The sequence below is a fragment of the Saimiri boliviensis genome, chromosome 19 (genome assembly GCF_048565385.1).
Source record: "Saimiri boliviensis isolate mSaiBol1 chromosome 19, mSaiBol1.pri, whole genome shotgun sequence".
In the NCBI taxonomy this organism is placed as follows: Eukaryota; Metazoa; Chordata; class Mammalia; order Primates; family Cebidae; genus Saimiri; species Saimiri boliviensis.
This window is the reverse complement of record NC_133467.1, coordinates 32,741,107-32,759,476: the sequence shown is the minus strand read 5'-3', so window position 1 is coordinate 32,759,476 and position 18,370 is coordinate 32,741,107. Positions and strand designations below refer to the sequence as shown.

At 38.1% G+C, this 18,370-nt stretch overlaps 3 protein-coding genes across 6 annotated transcripts in view; all 3 read right to left on the bottom strand.

Annotated features, from left to right (window-relative positions):
* SPTA1 (spectrin alpha, erythrocytic 1) overlaps positions 1-18,370 on the bottom strand; it is a 191,191-nt gene that overhangs the window by 148,205 nt on the left and 24,616 nt on the right. The window lies entirely within an intron of this gene.
* LOC101049415 (olfactory receptor 6N2) lies at positions 260-2,577 on the bottom strand. Its single transcript, XM_003937896.2, has one exon. The coding sequence runs from the start codon at positions 1,303-1,305 to the stop codon at positions 280-282; it is 1,026 nt and encodes a 341-aa protein (XP_003937945.2). The 5' UTR covers positions 1,306-2,577; the 3' UTR covers positions 260-279.
* Positions 3,802-18,370, bottom strand: part of LOC101044324 (olfactory receptor 10C1-like) — a 37,768-nt gene continuing 23,199 nt past the window's right edge. Inside the window, exon 1 of the mRNA XM_074390001.1 lies at positions 3,802-18,370. This exon is cut by the window's right edge and continues 23,199 nt beyond it. Within this exon, the coding sequence (XP_074246102.1) occupies positions 16,509-17,489 (981 nt within the window). The 5' untranslated portion in view covers positions 17,490-18,370 and the 3' untranslated portion in view covers positions 3,802-16,508.

Here is an 18,370-nt window from a genome sequence, read left to right as displayed (position 1 = left end):
TAGCCAAGGAAATATAAGTTTTTGTTTTGTTTTGTTTTGTTTTTTAAGAAGACTATAGATACAATATTCTTAAATGCTGACATAAGTGATCAAGTTAAAAATGGAAAAAGTAAAGATGTAGAAAACAGAAAAACCATAAAGAAATTAAGTCTTTGAAGAGGTGAAAGGAAATGAAATTCAGAGCATGTGTGATGATGGGAAGATTATTCAAGGCCAAGCTAAAGAACATAGAACTCCTATGAACTGAATATGGAAGTGAGAAGGGACCTCCGAAGAAAGTCAATGATGGGCAAGACTAGCTTTATCCTCCTTCTGGAAGATGGTCCTCTTGATGGCTTTAATGAGTTCCTTGTTACGAAGACTGTAGATAATTGGGTTGACCATCGGTGTTAGTACCGAGTAAACTATAGCAAGTATCCGGTCAAGGGTCAGTGAATAGCTCTTCCTTAGTCGCACGTACATGAAGATGATGCTCCCAAAGAAAACGAGGACCACAGCAAGATGTGAGGCACAGGTAGAGAAGGCCTTCTTTCTTCCTGCTGCTGTTTTTATCTGCAGCACAGCCCCAATGATCCTCGCATAAGAAATCGTGATAAAGAGGAAAGTGGTAAGAATTATGAAGGCATTAATGGCAAAGTCCACCAGAATGTTAGTGGATGTGCCCTTGCAGGCCAAGCTCAGCAAAGGTGGAAAGTCACAGAAAATGTGTTGGATTTTATTGTAACCACAGAATGGCAGTTGGGAGACCAGGATGACCTCAGAAATTGGACACAGGAAGCCACAAGTCCAACAAGCAGCAGCCATCTTGGCACAGAGGGTGGTCGTCATAATTGCAGGGTAGTGGAGCGGCCGACAAATGGCCAGGTATCTATCATAGGCCATGGCTGTAAGAAGGTAGCATTCAGAGGCTCCCAAGGAGTGAAAGAAATAGGTCTGAAGGAGGCATCCTGCAAAAGAAATGGTTTTCTTCTCACTGAGAATATTAGCTAGCATCTTAGGGATGGTGGTAGCTGTGTACCACAACTCCAGGAAGGAGAGAACACTGACAAAGTGGTACATGGGTGTGTGCAGGGCTGATTCCAGTCGGATGACTAAGAAGACGAGCGTGTTGCCACAGATGGTGAACAGGTATGCCAACAGCAGCAGGACAAAAAGGCAGCCCCTGACATAGCCCCCACTGGCAAAGCCAAAGAACACGAATTCAGCCAGGCTTGAATGGTTGTATTGATCCATGGGAGGCTGAGGTAAAGAAGGAAAGGAAAACACTGGATTAAGGTGACTGCCGAATCCATGCCAAAACCTCATTTCGCTCTCTTTTTAACTTAAAAGTAGCACGTAAATTATAACTATTACTCCCACTACTATTACTGTGAAAATAGTAATAGCTAACTCTTATTACACTTAGTATTCATCAAACATTTTTACAAGTGTCTTGAATTCAGTATTTGGTTAAATTTTATAGTTCAATGAGATAAGCACCATTGTTTTGCCTGTTTTGCAAATAAGAAAACTCGGGAATAGACAGAAAAAGTGATTATAACACTTTTTTATTTCCTGTAGTTACTATTTCCCAGAAATAACATTTCGACCATCCTTAAACGTTGTAGCTTTATACTATCTGACTGTTTCTAAGCATTCTAACTCCTCTTTCCAGGTCATAGTTTTTCCTTCAGTTAATTCTTAAAGAGTGAATTTGGGGTATGAGATTAATAGAGTAGCAAATCTTCTCTTACTGTTCGGTTCACCTCTATAAACATTTATTGAACAAATATGTGTCAGGCAGAAGGAACACAAAATTCAACAAGGTACGATCTCTGCCACCAGAAAGCTTATAACCCTATAGAGAAGCAGACATTTCAATAAGATTTGTAAAGTACGGAACACTTCAAAGTGCCTGAGAAGTGGTTCATTTCTCAGACCAGGATGACTGAATAAAAAGCGTTTAGAGAATGCATGTAAGATGAATTTTCCAAGAGCTTGGATCAGCTAAATAAAAGAGAAATGCCAGGGCCGGGCGCGGTGGCTCAAGCCTGTAATCCCAGCACTTTGGGAGGCCGAGGCGGGTGGATCACGAGGTCGAGAGATCAAGACCATCCTGGTCAACATGGTGAAACCCCGTCTCTACTAAAAATACAAAAAATTAGCTGGGCATGGTGGCACGTGCCTGTAATCCCAGCTACTCAGGAGGCTGAGGCAGGAGAATTGCTTGAACCCAGGAGGCGGAGGTTGCGGTGAGCCGAGATCGCGCCATTGCACTCCAGCCTGGGTAACAAGAGCGAAACTCCGTCTCAAAAAAAAAAAAAAAAAAAAAAAAAGAGAGAAATGCCAGATGTAGGTGATGGGGAAGAAGGCAGCAAACTACATTGCCATGTATGTACCTATGCAACAATCTTTCGTGTTCTTCACACGTACCCCAAAATCTAAAATGCAATAAAAAATATATATGTAATATGTAACTATTATATATATTATATATATTCTCTTATATATAAATATATATAAATATATTTAATATATTTAATTAAATATATTAAGTATATTAAATATAATTATATATGTTATATATTTAAGCACTTAAATATAAATATATATACACAGATATATATGTCTTATATGTATTATTACATATAATAAATATATATTATATATATATTAAGAGAAAAATAAATATTTCAGTCAAGAATGAAAGCAATGAGCAGCAAGCCACTCATTAGGGAAACACATCCTCCCCTGTGCGGTAAGCAAACTGGGAGAGCTCACTCAATGCTTTAAGACCTTGTCTCAGTAGATGCAGGGCATCACTAAGGAATGTTTAATAGATGACTGACCTCGTCAGATGTAGATTCTTAAAACAATTAAATTTAACTATTCTTACTCAAGCTCAGAACTGAAGGTATGAATTTGCCTTGTGGGTGTTGCTGACAGGAAGATGGTTTAGGGAGGTTAGCACATTTGGTGTAAGAATGCAGATTCAAAAACGAACATGATACACTGGTAATAAACATGAATCCTGTATTCTCAGAAAATCAATGATATAAGTACAGATGAAGAGTATATAGTTGGCTTGGTGAAATTATATCTAAAACAGTATTGGACATTCTAATTATTCTTAAGCAAAATGTGAAACAAATCCAAAAAGAAAAGAACAAAAAAACACAATGCAACTTTAAGTGCATAAAATGATAGCCAGTGCCAGTCATACCATACCCTGTGTAGCTCATACTGCATTTAAAGACAACTGCCCAATTCTAGTATCATACTGACAAACAAGCCACTTGCTTATTTTCATCGTCCCGACACTCATCACAATGGCTGTCACGTTAAAAGTATTGAATAGGATTTTAATAACCAAATGAATTAATTTAAACAATTATATTAATAATTAGTAGACCAGTACTTTCCCTGCAACTCTACCACTCACCCAACTCAAAACATTTCTTCCAAACTCAAATGCCCTGCAGTAGAAATAAACTTCTGGGTTTGATATTTTAGAATGCTAAACTCATTGAAAGCAACTGATACTTAAAACACTCTTCTTGATTTTCTTCTAACCTAAAGAGACTGTATATTCACCTCTCCAATTACAGGAGACAGATATGTTAAAAAAGAAATTCTTGCTTCATTACATTTCATTTGCTTCTAGGTCATCTCTCTTCTCCATCTGGGAACTTCTTCTTAGCCTTCAAAATCAGATCAAATCTTAACTCCTTAAATATTCTTCCGCTGAATTCCTCAGAAAAAAAGAATTATTTATTCCTTTTCTATGCCCTCATTCATATTTACATTTATCATGTTGCTACCTTTTTAGGTCTGTCTTCCCCATAAATTGTTAAGATCTTTGAGAATAAATGTAGTACTTCATTAATTATTATGTATTTCCCTGCTAATGCCTAGGACAATAAGTATATAATTGTGAACTCAATTAATGTTTTATTCTAGCCTAAATTTAAGTTACATTTTCTCTACTGCACCTGAATGCATCCTTTTTGTTGTCTTCTTAGCAGTTCAAAGCTTGCAGTATTCCAATAAAGTTAGCATCCCAAATTTAGTCTGGCCTCAACTTTCCCTAATTTTGTTGAAAGACCCATCATTACTCCCACTGACTCAGAGAAATTAAACTCAAGAAATAGTTTGGATCATCATGTATGTGTAAGGAACTGTTATCGGTAATGTTTCCCCTTTATGCAAGTTAGCTTTTCTGAAGCCAACTGTATGTATAGATCAAGTAAGGTCTAGCAAATGTAATAATTTCAGGAGCAACCTAAAGGCCTCTGGACTCCAAATTATTGCATGACCAAATGTCTGTAATCTTCCAAACAGAAAATCTGTGTAAGGTTTTCTCTAGGTTAAGCATTTTCAAATGCAGTTTCTCCTGAGAGAATACAATATAAATGCTCCTTAACTTAACAATGAGGTTACAGCCCAAGAAACCTATCATAATAAAAATAAGTTGAAAATGCATGTAATATACCCAAACTTCATATGCTAGCCTAGCGTCCCTTATATGTGCTAGAAACCCTTGCATTAGCCTACAGTTGGGCAGAATCATCTAACGCAAAACCTATTTTATAATAAAGTATTGAATATCTCATGTATTAATCTGTTGAATGTATATTGCTTTCACACCATTGTAAAGTAGAAAAACTGTAACTAGAATCATCATTCATTGGTGACTGTCTATACCTCATTCGGCGTTCTCAGTCACAGCCTCTATTTCATGAAAATTGTTTTAGAAACCTCTACTTTCTACCATCTGTGTCAGCACTTGACCAATCTGTGACAGCACCCAAGGCAATTTCTTGTCTGTCAACATTTTAAAAGTCAATGATTGCTAATCTCTTGGTTGTAGAATAAATGACGGATCAAATGGAGGGAATGGTGGACAAGATGGCCTTTAAAGTCTCTTCCAAATCTTAATACTCTAAGATGATCAAAATCGAATTATTTCAAGTCCCAGTTACTTAAGTCACATTTTCACTAAATCAATTGTTATATTTCCAAGTAGTATGTTTTCAAATCCCTTATTGTGTGCCACCTTTCCAATCCCTGATCAATACAGTTAATGTGCTCCCCAGATCACCTACCAACCACCGATCATCATTCAGCATCTGCTCTGATCTTGCCTGGATCAGTATATGTGTGGGAGATGGAAACTGGATCTATGAGCCTTTTCTTCTTTACAGCAAATATCATCCTCCTGAGGGAGAGTCCCCAGAGTTAACACTGATCATTTTTGCCACAAGTGGCAGAGGGAAGCCAGAGGCAGGTGAGAATCTAGCTCAGGGGAGACTCCTGGGAATCCAAATTTACCTCTCACCTGCAGAAGTGGGCTCAGAGAAGTCTTTCCCAAATGTTTGCTATCTCATCACCCTCCCTTGCCACTTCTAGTCCCTCATCGTTAGTGACTTCTGAACCTAGACTCTTGACCTCTGGTTCTGGAAACGTGACCCTAATCTTCCCACCATTCTCATAAACTCATGCACTTTCACATTTCTTGACTCACTTCAGAAATACAAAGAGACTATTTCCCTTCATCAGCCAATTACTTTTTCTGATAATGTGCTGAATCCCACCTAATATTATTATTCTTCCTTTGAGAAGCTGATAAGAGCTGCCTGTTTTTAAAACAAACACACACACACACACACACACACACACACACACACACTGGGGTTGTGGAGCTTCAGAAACTTTAATTTGAATTGTAGCTCCAATGAAAGACCTGTTTACCTGAGCATTTGCTAAGCAACGCATATTGTTCTAAGCACAATGTATGTACTAATACAGTCCTCACAATTACTCTATGAGGTTGGTATGATTGTTATTCCCATTTCACATTTGAGAAAACTGAAGCCCAGAGAGTTTAATCAAGTGTCCAAGGTCACTCAAGTGCCGTACAGAATTGTAAACCAAATCACTCAGACCCCAGAATCCATTATCATCACCTCTAAGCTCCACTGCCTCAGAAATGTTCCTAGTAGTCAAAGGATCATAACCAAGGTCACATTACCATAAAGTGGCACGTGTTTTAAGGTCTGTGCTCTTAACTACTACTCTATCTATGTACCTTCAGGCAGTCATGTATTTATTTGAACCAGTATTTTATTATGTATAAATGTGTGCTGTGAGAGTTAAGATAAACTGCAAACACTAACAGTTTTAAAGTGTGTTAGCTTACATTTCCCACTTCATGTAGCAGTTGTAGAATACATGTTTGAAAACTACTCCAAATAATTAACTTTGTCTAAGTGACTTAGCATCTCACAGCCTTATTTTCTTCACCTTTAAACTGAACATATATTGGGTTGCTTTGAGAATTACATGACAGGACAAAGCATTCCAGCAAAAGAAAGGAACATACCCATAATCAACAAAATTAGGTTTATTGACTCACTACAATGTAGGTAATCACACACCACTGGAGCTGTGGGACATTTCTGTAACAGAGTGTTAGATGGGAATTATTACAGGATGTGGGCTCACATTAGGCAATTTTAGGTGAGGAGGAAGGGTTCAAGAAAGCTAAGCTTGCTCTGGATTTGGTCCTATGAATTACTAGAAATAATTCCATGACTAGGTATCTTAATGAATCTTATTCATTAAAGTAGACTAAAGCTGTAATTGAGAAAGATGATATCAGTCAATTTAGCTAGGTGAATAAATAGATTTTTCTGACTGTACAGTGTTGTATGTAATTAGACAGGATTACTAAGTGGTAATTTTTTCCCCTCTCACTTCATTATGGTCAGGGTGACTTTGTCTGATGTTGCTATTCTCTGAGAACATCATGAGCTAGGTTGTGTGGTTTTTTTCAGATAAAATACATAAGGGGCAAAATACAGTCTTGTACATAGCAGGTGACCCATTAACTTTAAGTCTCTTTCCCTCCTACCAATCACACTCTTTTCCTTTTTAGTGTTTTTAACATTAATTGACAATGTTCCCTATTGAATTAACTGTATTACAAAACAATCACAATAAACATGTAACTCTGGGTTGTTCAAAATTTAGTTTTCATGAATGAAATCCATCTCCTTGTCACTTTCCCTCATTGGTTCTATGGCAACTCTCTGGATCCAACATAACACAATGTTCTGCCAATACTAGAACCCAGCTTTCATGCCCTGCCTTGATGAATTTTCTTCCAGCTAAATGGCCTCCAACTCGTCTACATGTATGTGGAAGTGCCCTCAGCATACTGATCCCTCATTCTTAGACCAGTTCATCACTGTTTCACTCTCTGAAATGAACAACAAGGCTAAAGATATGTCATTCAAAAACAGAAATAAGCTAATACCCTAGGTTTTAAAATCACACTCCACTCTGCTTGACCACTCCTAGAACACATTTCCCTTCCTGTTCTTGGGTCTCTTTCACCAAGTAACACCTACTTATCCTTCTGGTATCCATTCCAACATCATCTCTTTGAAGAAGTCTTATTGACCACTCTGTCTAAATATTCTGCCTTCCAACCCTTATTCTATCCATTGCTTCCTGGTCATCCTTTTTGTAACACCAGCACAGATTTTAATTATATATTTGTATGTTTATTTCTGTATTTTCACCAATAAATTATAAGGTCAATGAAGATAGGAACTGTATTTTTTCAACACCATCATTCAATTCCTATTATCTTTTTGCACAAAGTAGATATACAATACTTATTTGTTGGATGCATTAATTAAGAAAAGGCTACTCTGACTCCTCTAACCCTCTCTACCCACACATATGTACACAACATTCACATCAGGATAGGCCAGATTCTTCTGTTATAATTTTTCAGAACACTGTGTATTTCTGAATTCATCCCATTTCTTTTTTCATTTTTTTCTTTTTTTTTTTTTTTTTGAGACAGAGTTTTGCTCTTGTTACCCAGGCTGGAGTGCAATGGTGCGATCTCGGCTCACCGCAACCTCCGCCTCCTGGGTTCAGGCAATTCTCCTGCCTCAGCCTCCTGAGTAGCTGGGATTACAGGCACGCACCACCATGCCCAGCTAATTTTTTGTATTTTTAGTAGAGACGGGGTTTCACTATGTTGACTGGGATGGTCTCGATCCCTTGACCTCGTGATCCACCCGCCTCGGCCTCCCAAAGTGCTGGGATTACAGGTGTCAGCCACCGCGCCCGGCAAATTCATCCCATTTCTAATAATTCATTGAATATGCATCTTTCATTTGTTTTATTTTTCATTGACACATAATAATTGTACATATTTACAGGGTACAGTGTGATGTATTGATGCATATATACATTGTGTAATATCAAATCAGGATATTCAGCCTATCTGTCTTCTCACATTTTTAACGTTTTTTTCTATGGTGAATCCATCCAAAACCATTTCTTCTAGCTACTTTGAAATATGCAATACAATATTGTTAACCATAGTCACCCTACTGTGCAATAGAATACCAGAACCTCTTCCTCCTATCTAATTGTAATTTCATACCTTTTAACCAGCTTCCCATCTTTCCTCCTCCCCTTTTCTCCTCCATCCTCTGGTAACCACATTCTATTGTCTACTTATATGAGATCAATTTCTTTAGATTCCATATAGGAGTAATATATGTGATATTTGTCTTTCCATACTTGGCTCATTTCACATAATATCATGCCCTCCAGGTTCATTCATGTTGCCACAAATCACAGGATTTCATTCCTTTTTTATGGCTGAAAGCTATTCTATTGCATATATATACCACATTTGCTTTATTTGTTGACAGACCCCAAAATATGAAAAATAAAACTGATATATGATTCAGCAACCCCCCTATTGGCTATATATCCATAATAAATAAAATCAATATATCAAAGAGATATGTGCACTCTTGTGTTTACTGTGGCAGTATTCACAATAGCCATGATATAGAATCAACCTAAGTTTCCAACAATATCTATCTTTCAAACTGAACTGTAAGCTTTTCGAGGGCAAAGGCCATCTTTGTTCAATATTTGCATGTTCAGTGCTACATACTTATTGTCTAACCTGGTGTTTTTCATAGAAAACATATTCAATTCATTTAAAGAATATATTTAAACTACATTTTACTCTTTCTATACTTCTTCCAAGAGTTTTTTATGGACACAATACTTACTTTTTTTCCTTTGATAACCAAATATAAAACCCTTTTCTGCTTCCATTAGAGTTCATCTTGTGAAATTCAGTATATTTTCCTAGGGCTTTAAGGTATTTTTAGATTTTTATTCTGTTATCTCCCTCTTATGTATTAAGTCATTTCGTGTTAAATAAAATTTGACAAGTATCTAGGTTCCCTTCTGGGTTATTAGTAAAACTTTTGGGTATTACTGTTGATTAAGTAGAGACTACTGTGACAGACTCCTAGATACTTATCTTCAAAGTCATTTTTAAATAAACATTCTTGAGGAAAAGTTACCCATCTACCTATAAATTCTCCTAACAATACTCTCATCCAAGCCACATTTTTCTTTTTCTTCTCAAAGTGTATCCAGGATACGGTCTTAGGACTGGGAGCATGCAGAGAGAGTGAAATAAAAATTAAGAGATTTAGAAATAACTACATAGAGCTAGGAGAAACATTGTGCAAAGTACCTAAGGATGCTGTTCAGAATTCACACTCATCAGTGGGGAGATGCCAAGTTGGAAGCTAACATAAAAATAATATGTCACCACTTATTAATTTGTCCTGAGAATATAATTTGTCCTAAGATTATAATTTAATCAGTATGAAGTTTACCAGTCTATACAGGATAATAATAAATACTTTAGGGCAGGGGCAGGCCAACTTTTTCTTAAAGGGCCATATAATAATTATTTTGGACTTTGGAAACCCTCCTCTTAATCTTGTGTTGGATGTTGTCCTCTCTAAATCTCACGGTTATGACTAAGATCCCAAAAGCAAATGCAACAAAAACAAAAATAAATTAATGAAACTAAAAAGTCCTGCACAGCAATAGAAAAAATCAGCAGAGTAAACAGACACCATGCAGAGTGGAAGAAAATATTCACAAACTATTCATCCAGTGAAAGACTAATATCCATAATCTATAAGGAACTCAAGCAAATAATCTTATCAAAAAGTGAGCAAAGGACAGGAATAGACAATTCTCAAAAGAAGGTATACAAACAACCAACACATATGTGAAAACAATGCTCAATATCTAATTATCAGGGAAATGCAAGTTAAAACCATGAGATGCCACCTTACTCATGTAAGAATGGCCATAATCCAAAAACTGGAAGCATTCCATTTGAAATCTTGCACTAGACAAGGATGCCCTCTCTCACCACTCCTATTCAATATAGTATTAGAAGTTCTAGCCAGAGCAATTAGACAAGAAAAAGAAATAAAGGGTATTCAAATAGGAAAGGAGGAAGTCAAATTGTCTCTATTTGCAGACAACATGATTGTATATTTAGAAGACCCCATTGTCTCAGCCCAAAATCTCCTGAAACTGATAAGCGACTTCAGCAAAGTCTCAGGATGCAAAATCAATGTGCAAAAATCACAAGCATTCCTATACACCAATAAGACACTTAAAGAGAGCCAAATCAAGAACGAACTGCCATTCACAATTGCCACAAAGAGAATAAAATACCTAGGACTACAACTAACAAACAATGTAAAGGACCTCTTCAAGGAGAACTACAAACCACTGCTCAACGAAATAAGAGAGGACACAAACAGATGGAAAAACATCCCATGCTCATGGTTAGGAAGAATCAATATTGTGAAAACAGCCATATTGTCCAAAGTAATTTACAGATTCAACACTATCCCCATCAAGCTACCAATGACCTTCACAGAACTGGAAAAAAACTACCTTAAAGTTCTTATGGAACTGAAAGAGAGCCTGCATAGCCAAGACAATTTTAAGAAAAAAGAAAAAAGCTGGAGGCATCATGCTGCCTGACTTCAAACTGTACTACAAGGCTACAGTAATCAAAACAGCATGGTACTGATACAATAATAGAGATATAGACCAATGGAACAGAACAGAGGCCTCAGAGGCAATGCCACACATCTACAACCATCTGATCTTTGACACACCTGACAAAAACAAGCATTGGGGAAAGGATTCCCTGTTGAATAAATGGTGTTCAGAAAACTGGCTAGCCATGTGCAGAAAACAGAAACTGGACTTCCTTATACCTTACACTAAAATTAACTCCAGATGGATTAAAGATTTAAATATAAGACCTAACACCATAAAAACCCTAGAAGAAAACCTAGGCAATACCATTCAGGACATAGGCATAGCCAGTGACTTCATGACTAAAACACCAAAAGCATTGGCAACAAAAGCCAAAATAGACAAATGGGACCTAATTAAACTCCAGAGTTCTGTATAGCAAAAGAAACAATCATTAGAGTGAACTGTCAACCAACAGAATGTGAAAAAATTTTTGCAATCTACCCATTGACAAAGGGCCAATATCCAGAATCTACAAAGAACTAAAACAGATTTACAAGAAAGAAAAAAACCCAAAAGTGGGCAAAGTATATGAACAGACACTTTTCAAAAGAAGACATATTTGAGGCTAAGAAACATATGAAAAAATGCTCATCAGTCACTGGCCATTAGAGAAATGCAAATCAAAACCATATTGAGATACCATCTCACACCAGTTAGAATGGTGATCATTAAAAAATCTGGAGACAACAGATGCTGGAGAGGATGTGGAGAAATAGGAACACTCTTACACTGCTGGTCGGAGTGTAAACTAGTTCAACCATTGTGGAAGTCAGTGTGGCGATTCCTCAAGAACCTAGAAATAGAAATTCCATTTGACTCAGCAATCCCACTACTGGGTATATGCCCAAAGGATTATGAATCATTCTATTATAAAGACACACGGCACAGTTTACAATAGCAAAGAATTGTAAATCGTTCTGTTATAAGGACGCATGCACACAAATGTTCACTGCAACACTGTTTACAATAGCAAAGACTTGGAACCAACCCAAATGCCCATCGATGATAGACTGGACAGGGAAAATGTGGCACATATACACAATGGAATACTATGCAGCCATAAAAAACGACGAGTTCGTGTCCTTTGTAGGGACATGGATGAAACCTGGAAACCATCATTGTCAGCAAACTGACACAAGAACAGAAAATCAAACACCACATGTTCTCACTCATAGGTGGGTGTTGGACAATGAGAACATATGGACACAGGGAGGGGAGCATCACACACTGAGGTCTGTCAGGGGGAACTAGGGGAGGGACAGTGGCGGTTGGGAGTTGGGGAGGGATAACATGGGGAGAAATGCCAGATATAGGTGATGGGGAGGAAGGCAGCAAACCACATTGCCATGTATGTACCTATGCAACAATCCTGCATGTTCTTCACATGTACCCCAAAACCTAAAATGTAATTATATATATATAATAAATGGTGTTGGGAAAACTGGCTAGCCATGTTTATATATATATATATATATATGAATTATAAACATTATCTAGAATCAGTTAGTGCGGATATGAATACTAAATGATTGAAGCTTCCAAGTTTAGTTCTTGCCTAGCCAAGAGCATTGTTTCTTCTCTTTTACATCACCACTTGTTGATAAAGAGTGCTTACTTGGCATTTATTCTGTATCAGAAATAGAGTGAGCAAAATGACAAGTTTTGGTATTATTGTGCAATGGCTCACTGCCACATGGGCTTAGAAGCCAATACCATGACACCAGTTCTTAAGAAAGAAAAGGCCTTATTTCAAGGTTGATCAGCGAGGAGGCAGGAGGCAATGTTCAAATCTGTCTCCCTGAACTGAGGTCTGAGCACAAGTTTTATAGGCAGAGAGCAACTAAGAGGGAGATAGGAAAATGCAACAAAGCATTATCTGATTGGTTCCTGAGAAGAGGTTATGCAGGATCCTTGATTTTTATGACTGGGCTGCAGCAAAACCGTTCCTCCCTTCCTTTTTAATTTGATCACTATTCTTTGGTCTAAATACTTAGGTTCCACATGTTGTTTAGTTTTTTTGTTCTGGTTGGCTCCAAGGTCACAAATCTGGTACACTTAGTTCATCTGGGCATGTTTGGGTTAATTACAACCTGAGGGTCTACTGCAAGTAAAAATCAAGTCACCATTTTGTTGTATTTTGTTACTGACAAAGTTAAACCAGATTGAACTGGTTCTGTGGTTACACTGATACCTTCATCAAGCGATTCATTATTTGAGGAGAAAGATGAGATCTAAAATTATTTGTTAAAAACTTAAGTGAAAAAAGTCGTATTCAGCATGTTCAAAAATTCATAGTATCATTGCTACTAGTTGGAAAAACAACATATGCCTATTGGAATTTAGAAATGAATAGAGGAATAATTTTTGAAGTAACTATTTAACTAAACATTTAATGTGCTATGTAAATCATTATCTTTTTAAAACATGCTTTACATGTTAGGAAAAAATGATATGATATGCAACTAATGTAATGTAAGAAATAGGGGAATTCACAATAATTTGCTTATCTATGTATTTAATACATTTTTGAAACATCTTTTATGCCCCAGACTTTATCCTAAGAACTGTAGAAAATGATGCATATAACACTGTTGCTTCCCTTTAGATATTTATTACATAGAGTGGGAGGAGATGGGTCCTCAAATCACCTGATTTTTTTTAAATATTTTTTTTTAAACATAAGTAAAAATTTTAACTTCACACACAATGAATTTTTGAACCCTTTAGAGGTATTATTTATTGAAGCAAATAAACTTTAAAAACAAAATAACTATGTAAATGAAGTGATAGATCCCAAGGTCACATGTCCTTGTTTGCTCACAGATGTTGTTCATATCTGACATCCGAGGGTACATTGATAGAATTTCAGTTTGTTTTCTGATGTACTTGAATTTAAATGTCCTATAAGCTAGAATGTTAGCCTTGATGCTAGTACCGAGTTTTAATGGTCTGATTATGCTGCCTTTTAGATCTGACTGCTTCTTATTGCCTATCTTGTTAGAGTCAATATCCAATTGTCAAAAGTTGGACAAAGAATTGGTCAAAAGTTGGACTTTATCTTGGGCACTTACCACAATATGTCACAATAAGGCACTACTTCTTAAACTTTTATTTTCATATCATAGCACTTATAAAAGGGACGGTATCTGTAGGACACACTGAGGTGAACAGCAAGGTCACTTTCTGCTGGAAGAAATGAGTCCAAGGACTTCCATTCCCATAGACCCTATCTGACCACTCATAGGGTGTGTGTTAGGGGCAGGGTAACTCAGCACATTTGTTATTTGTATCTGTTGAGAAGCTCTGTGCTAAAGACGACCTGAGCTTTATATTCTAAAGGAAATACATAAGGAGGTCTCAAGAGAAAAAAAAAGTGCATAATGAAAGGCAAGGGGAGTTTGCAGCTGTAAATGGATCTGAAGAAAAAAAAAAAAACTTCTGGTGGAGTTTCAGCAGGGCATCAATCTCTATCACACCCATTTGACTCTTAAGAGTTTGCTTATTCATTTATTCTTTGGTCCAAATATGAGTGGATACCAAGCCCTATAGTACAAATTAATAGATATATGCCACTTGGAGTTGTTAGATGACTACTTACGTCTTCACTACAGGATGGCAAGTCCCTCATGTTCTCTGCACAGTATGCACCCCACAGATATTAGCAATTAATAATAATTGTTATAATGGTTTTAGTAATTATTACCACAATGACCTCTTAAGTAACGTGATCTAAGCCATTTCAATTTGAGGCATCCTCTAGTGCTGCCACCTCAGGGAAAGAAGAGTTTCTGTTGAGCCCGAAATAGTTCCTGCAAAAGAGTCATCTGAGTGAAGTGAGGGAAGAAGGAGAGAAAAGGAGCCTAAAAGCAGTAGATCAGCCTGTCAGCAGAAGAGGGTTTTGCATCTTGTATTTGGAGAAACAGCATAGACATCTTGAAAGCAGGGACTACTCCTCGGTGTACAGAAAGATAAATTTGGACCCTTAGGTCAAAAGAAGATGCCTGTGTAAAACCTAAGCATTATCAAAGAAATAAATCCCGACTGAAGACATTTATGTGGAAAACTTTGAAGTAATAATGATTAATATTTATATGCTTCATATTTTTTTATTTCCCCATTTTGCATATAAGGAAACTGAGGTAGAGGAAGTGTACTCCATATGGTCACACAGCAAGTAACGGTGGAATTGATGTGTGAACACAGGCAGATAGGCTTCAAAGTCCACACAGGCTGTAACCCTGTCCTGATTCTGGGATACTGAGACTAACTTGTTTATGAAATACTTACTATGTGTTATTTAACTTTGGAACATTTTGATGTCAGTTTTTTTTTTTAAGGGAAAACAAATCTGGCATCAGAGAGAGCTTATGTTTTTTGCCCAGAATCACAGAGACAAAAATGGCAACACCTGAATTTGTACCAACACCTGTCCATCTCTGCTCTGGAAATTCATATCTTAGGCATCTGGACCTCGGTCAGATCCTGCTTTCCTTAACAAGTGCTATAAGCATAGAATCAAAACTCCCTAAGCTGAGAGAAATATGAGTACTTTTCCACTGCCAGCCTTTCATTTTGCAGACAGAGAGAAAGAGGCTGAGGAGGGTCACTTGGTCAGCTGGAGTTGATTTAGGGTTAAATTTGTCTCTCTCTACTGAAAATTCAATAATCTTCCTAATTTTATTATTTAAATACTGGGATATTTTTCCTTCTTCAGAGGGATATTATAAAGATTAAATTTTTGAAAAACGAGGGCAGCTGTCACTATTTCTGGCATAGTATAGACATACAGAAAATAAAGCAATAAGATCTGTAAGAATGAAGAAAACGAAAAAGTATTCAAGATTAGCCAATACTTAGTCTCTGCCAAGATCTGGTCCTATTTTTCTCACTAATTTGTACACCATACTCGAGCAGGTGCTTGCCCCCCAGTTCACACACCATTAAGGAATGGGGGATTACTCTGCTCAGCAGAGGAAGCAATAGAGGAGCTGGAGGGAAAAGAACAGTGATCAGGACTTCAGTTTTTTTCTCCAGCAAGCAAGCTTTGGTCACATCATAACCCAGAATCCCTGGATGCCATAAACTGATAAGCATTCTGCTCATGGCTCACGGATCTACATCTACAACTTTATACAAGCTAAAATTTTAGACTTCTTTTTGACAACCTAGTTTTCCACCTTGTTACCTTTCTCTGGGAATTTTATCTTGACTAAACCTGCCACTCCTAGCTTCAGTTTGTCTTCTTTCTTTCAGTATTGCACTGTGTCTCTACGTCATAAATACAGTGTAACCACTTGTTTCACATCCCTGTTTTTTTTTTTTTTTTTTTTTTTTGTGGCACTTCTTTCCCATTAGAATGGGATAATCAGAGACCATAACCCCTTTCTCTTTACCTCTTCCAACTTTGACCAATTCAGGCACGGAGTGTGCAGCACACTTGACTATGGATCTATTTGATTCCTGTACTGGTGTTTTCTTTGACTCTGAACACATGATTCACAAACCATCCGGCTGATCCTCACAATTACCAACAAGCAGGGCTATGACAAATTAGATCATTGAGGTTCCCTTAAAATCGTTCTGATCCTGTCAACGACCCTTCTAAAAGCCTCCTTCACTTCCTTGTTGCGAAGGCTATAGATGATAGGATTGAGGAAAGGGGTAACAAGGGCATACACCAAGGAAATAAGCTTGTCTGTGCCCTCAGGTCGACTTCCAGATGAGCCCACATATACTGTGAAGGCAGAAGCATAGAATAGTGCCACCACAGTCACGTGGGAGGAACAAGTGGAGAAGGCCTTGGCACGACTGGTAGCTGAGGGTAGCTTCAGCACAGCATTCAGGATACCTCCATAGAGCCCCAAAATGAGCACAAAGTTGCAACCAGTGGCCACACCAATCACTGTGCCATGGGCCCTAGCATGCCAGCTGGTGTCCACACATGCCAACCGCATTAGTGGTGCCAAGTCACAAAAGTAATGGGCCACCTCTTTCAAGCATAAGGGTAGAGTGGCAGTGAGGGTGGCTGGCACAAGCGCAGCTGAGAAGCCAGCCACCCAAGTGGCTCCAGCTAGTCCTAACTGTACCTGTCTGCTCATGAGTCCGTGGTAGTGGAGTGGGTGGCAGATGGCCAGGTAGCGATCCAGTGCCATGACACCCAACAGGTAGCACTCAGTCATGCCTAAGGAATGAAAGACAAACAGCTGAATAAAGCATACAGCTGGTAAGATGGGTGAACACCCATGGAGCAAGGTATGCAGCAGCGTGGGCACTGTGGTGCTGACATACCACACCTCTACAAAAGAGAGGACACTGAGAAAGAAGTACATGGGCGTGGACAACCCAGAATCTAACTGTACCAGGACAATGATGAGAATGTTCCCTGCAAGAGTGAGGAGATAGATGCACAGGGTCCCCAAGAAGGCAAGAGGTTGTAGGGTCCCAGTGGTAGTGAAACCAGCAAGGATAAAACTCTGGATCCAGGTATGATTGACGTGAACCATAATTCCTAGGAACAAGGGGTAAAGACAGAACATAAATTACTTGGAGCTTCTTCTCTATTCAGAAAATCTGAGCACTTGAAAGGAACTTGAGACATTATCTAATCAATGTTCCTCACTTCACACTAGAGGAACTGAAGCCCCAAAAGCAGAAATGGTTGTCCCCATATTCTAGTCTGTTGGTAACAGGGCTGGGACTAGAAACCAAGGCTCCTAGTCCCAGTTTAAACCCTTTCTATGTTATAATACGGTGCTCCAGTGACTCAGTGATTTTCTCCCCTACTCCACCATCAAATAATGAGAGCTAGAAAATTCCTATTGCTATCCCTCCATAATTTCCAATGATAAAATAACCAACAGTATTGGGATTTGCAGAAGGGAGAAAAGTCATCTCTCAAAAGTGAATGTTGAAGCTTCCTTCAGGAAGCCTCACCAAAGTGTTTCGACTATCCTGGTAAGGACTAGAAGAAGAAAAAAATGGAAAATGAAAGAAACGCAGAATCTTTCAAAACTGTAAAATCCTAGGCCCATGGTGCCTGATGATAATTCACCCAATGGATACACTGTGCTGGGTGAAAACATGATCCCCAAAGGATATGTGCTAGGAATTCTCAAAAAGGAAAAACCATGAAGTCAAGAAGAAGCCAAGAAGCCAGCAGTCTGGTATAACAGGGAGAGACTTTTCTTTTCTTTTTTTTTTTTTTTTTAGAATGGAGTCTTGCTCTGTCGCCAGGCTAGAGTGGTGCAGTGGCGCAATCTCGTCTCACCGCAACCTCCGCCTCCTGGGTTCATGCGATGCTTCTGCCTCAGCCTCCTGAGTAGCTGGGACCACAGGCACGTGCCACCATGCCCGGCTAATTTTTGTATTTTTAGTAGAGACGGGGCTTCACTGTGTTGGCCAGGATGGTCTCGATCTC

What these genes read in the sequence shown, in the direction of transcription:
- LOC101049415 (XM_003937896.2), bottom strand. Translation starts at nt 1,305, where the DNA reads ATGAGGTTTTGGCATGGATTCGGCAGTCACCTTAATCCAGTGTTTTCC.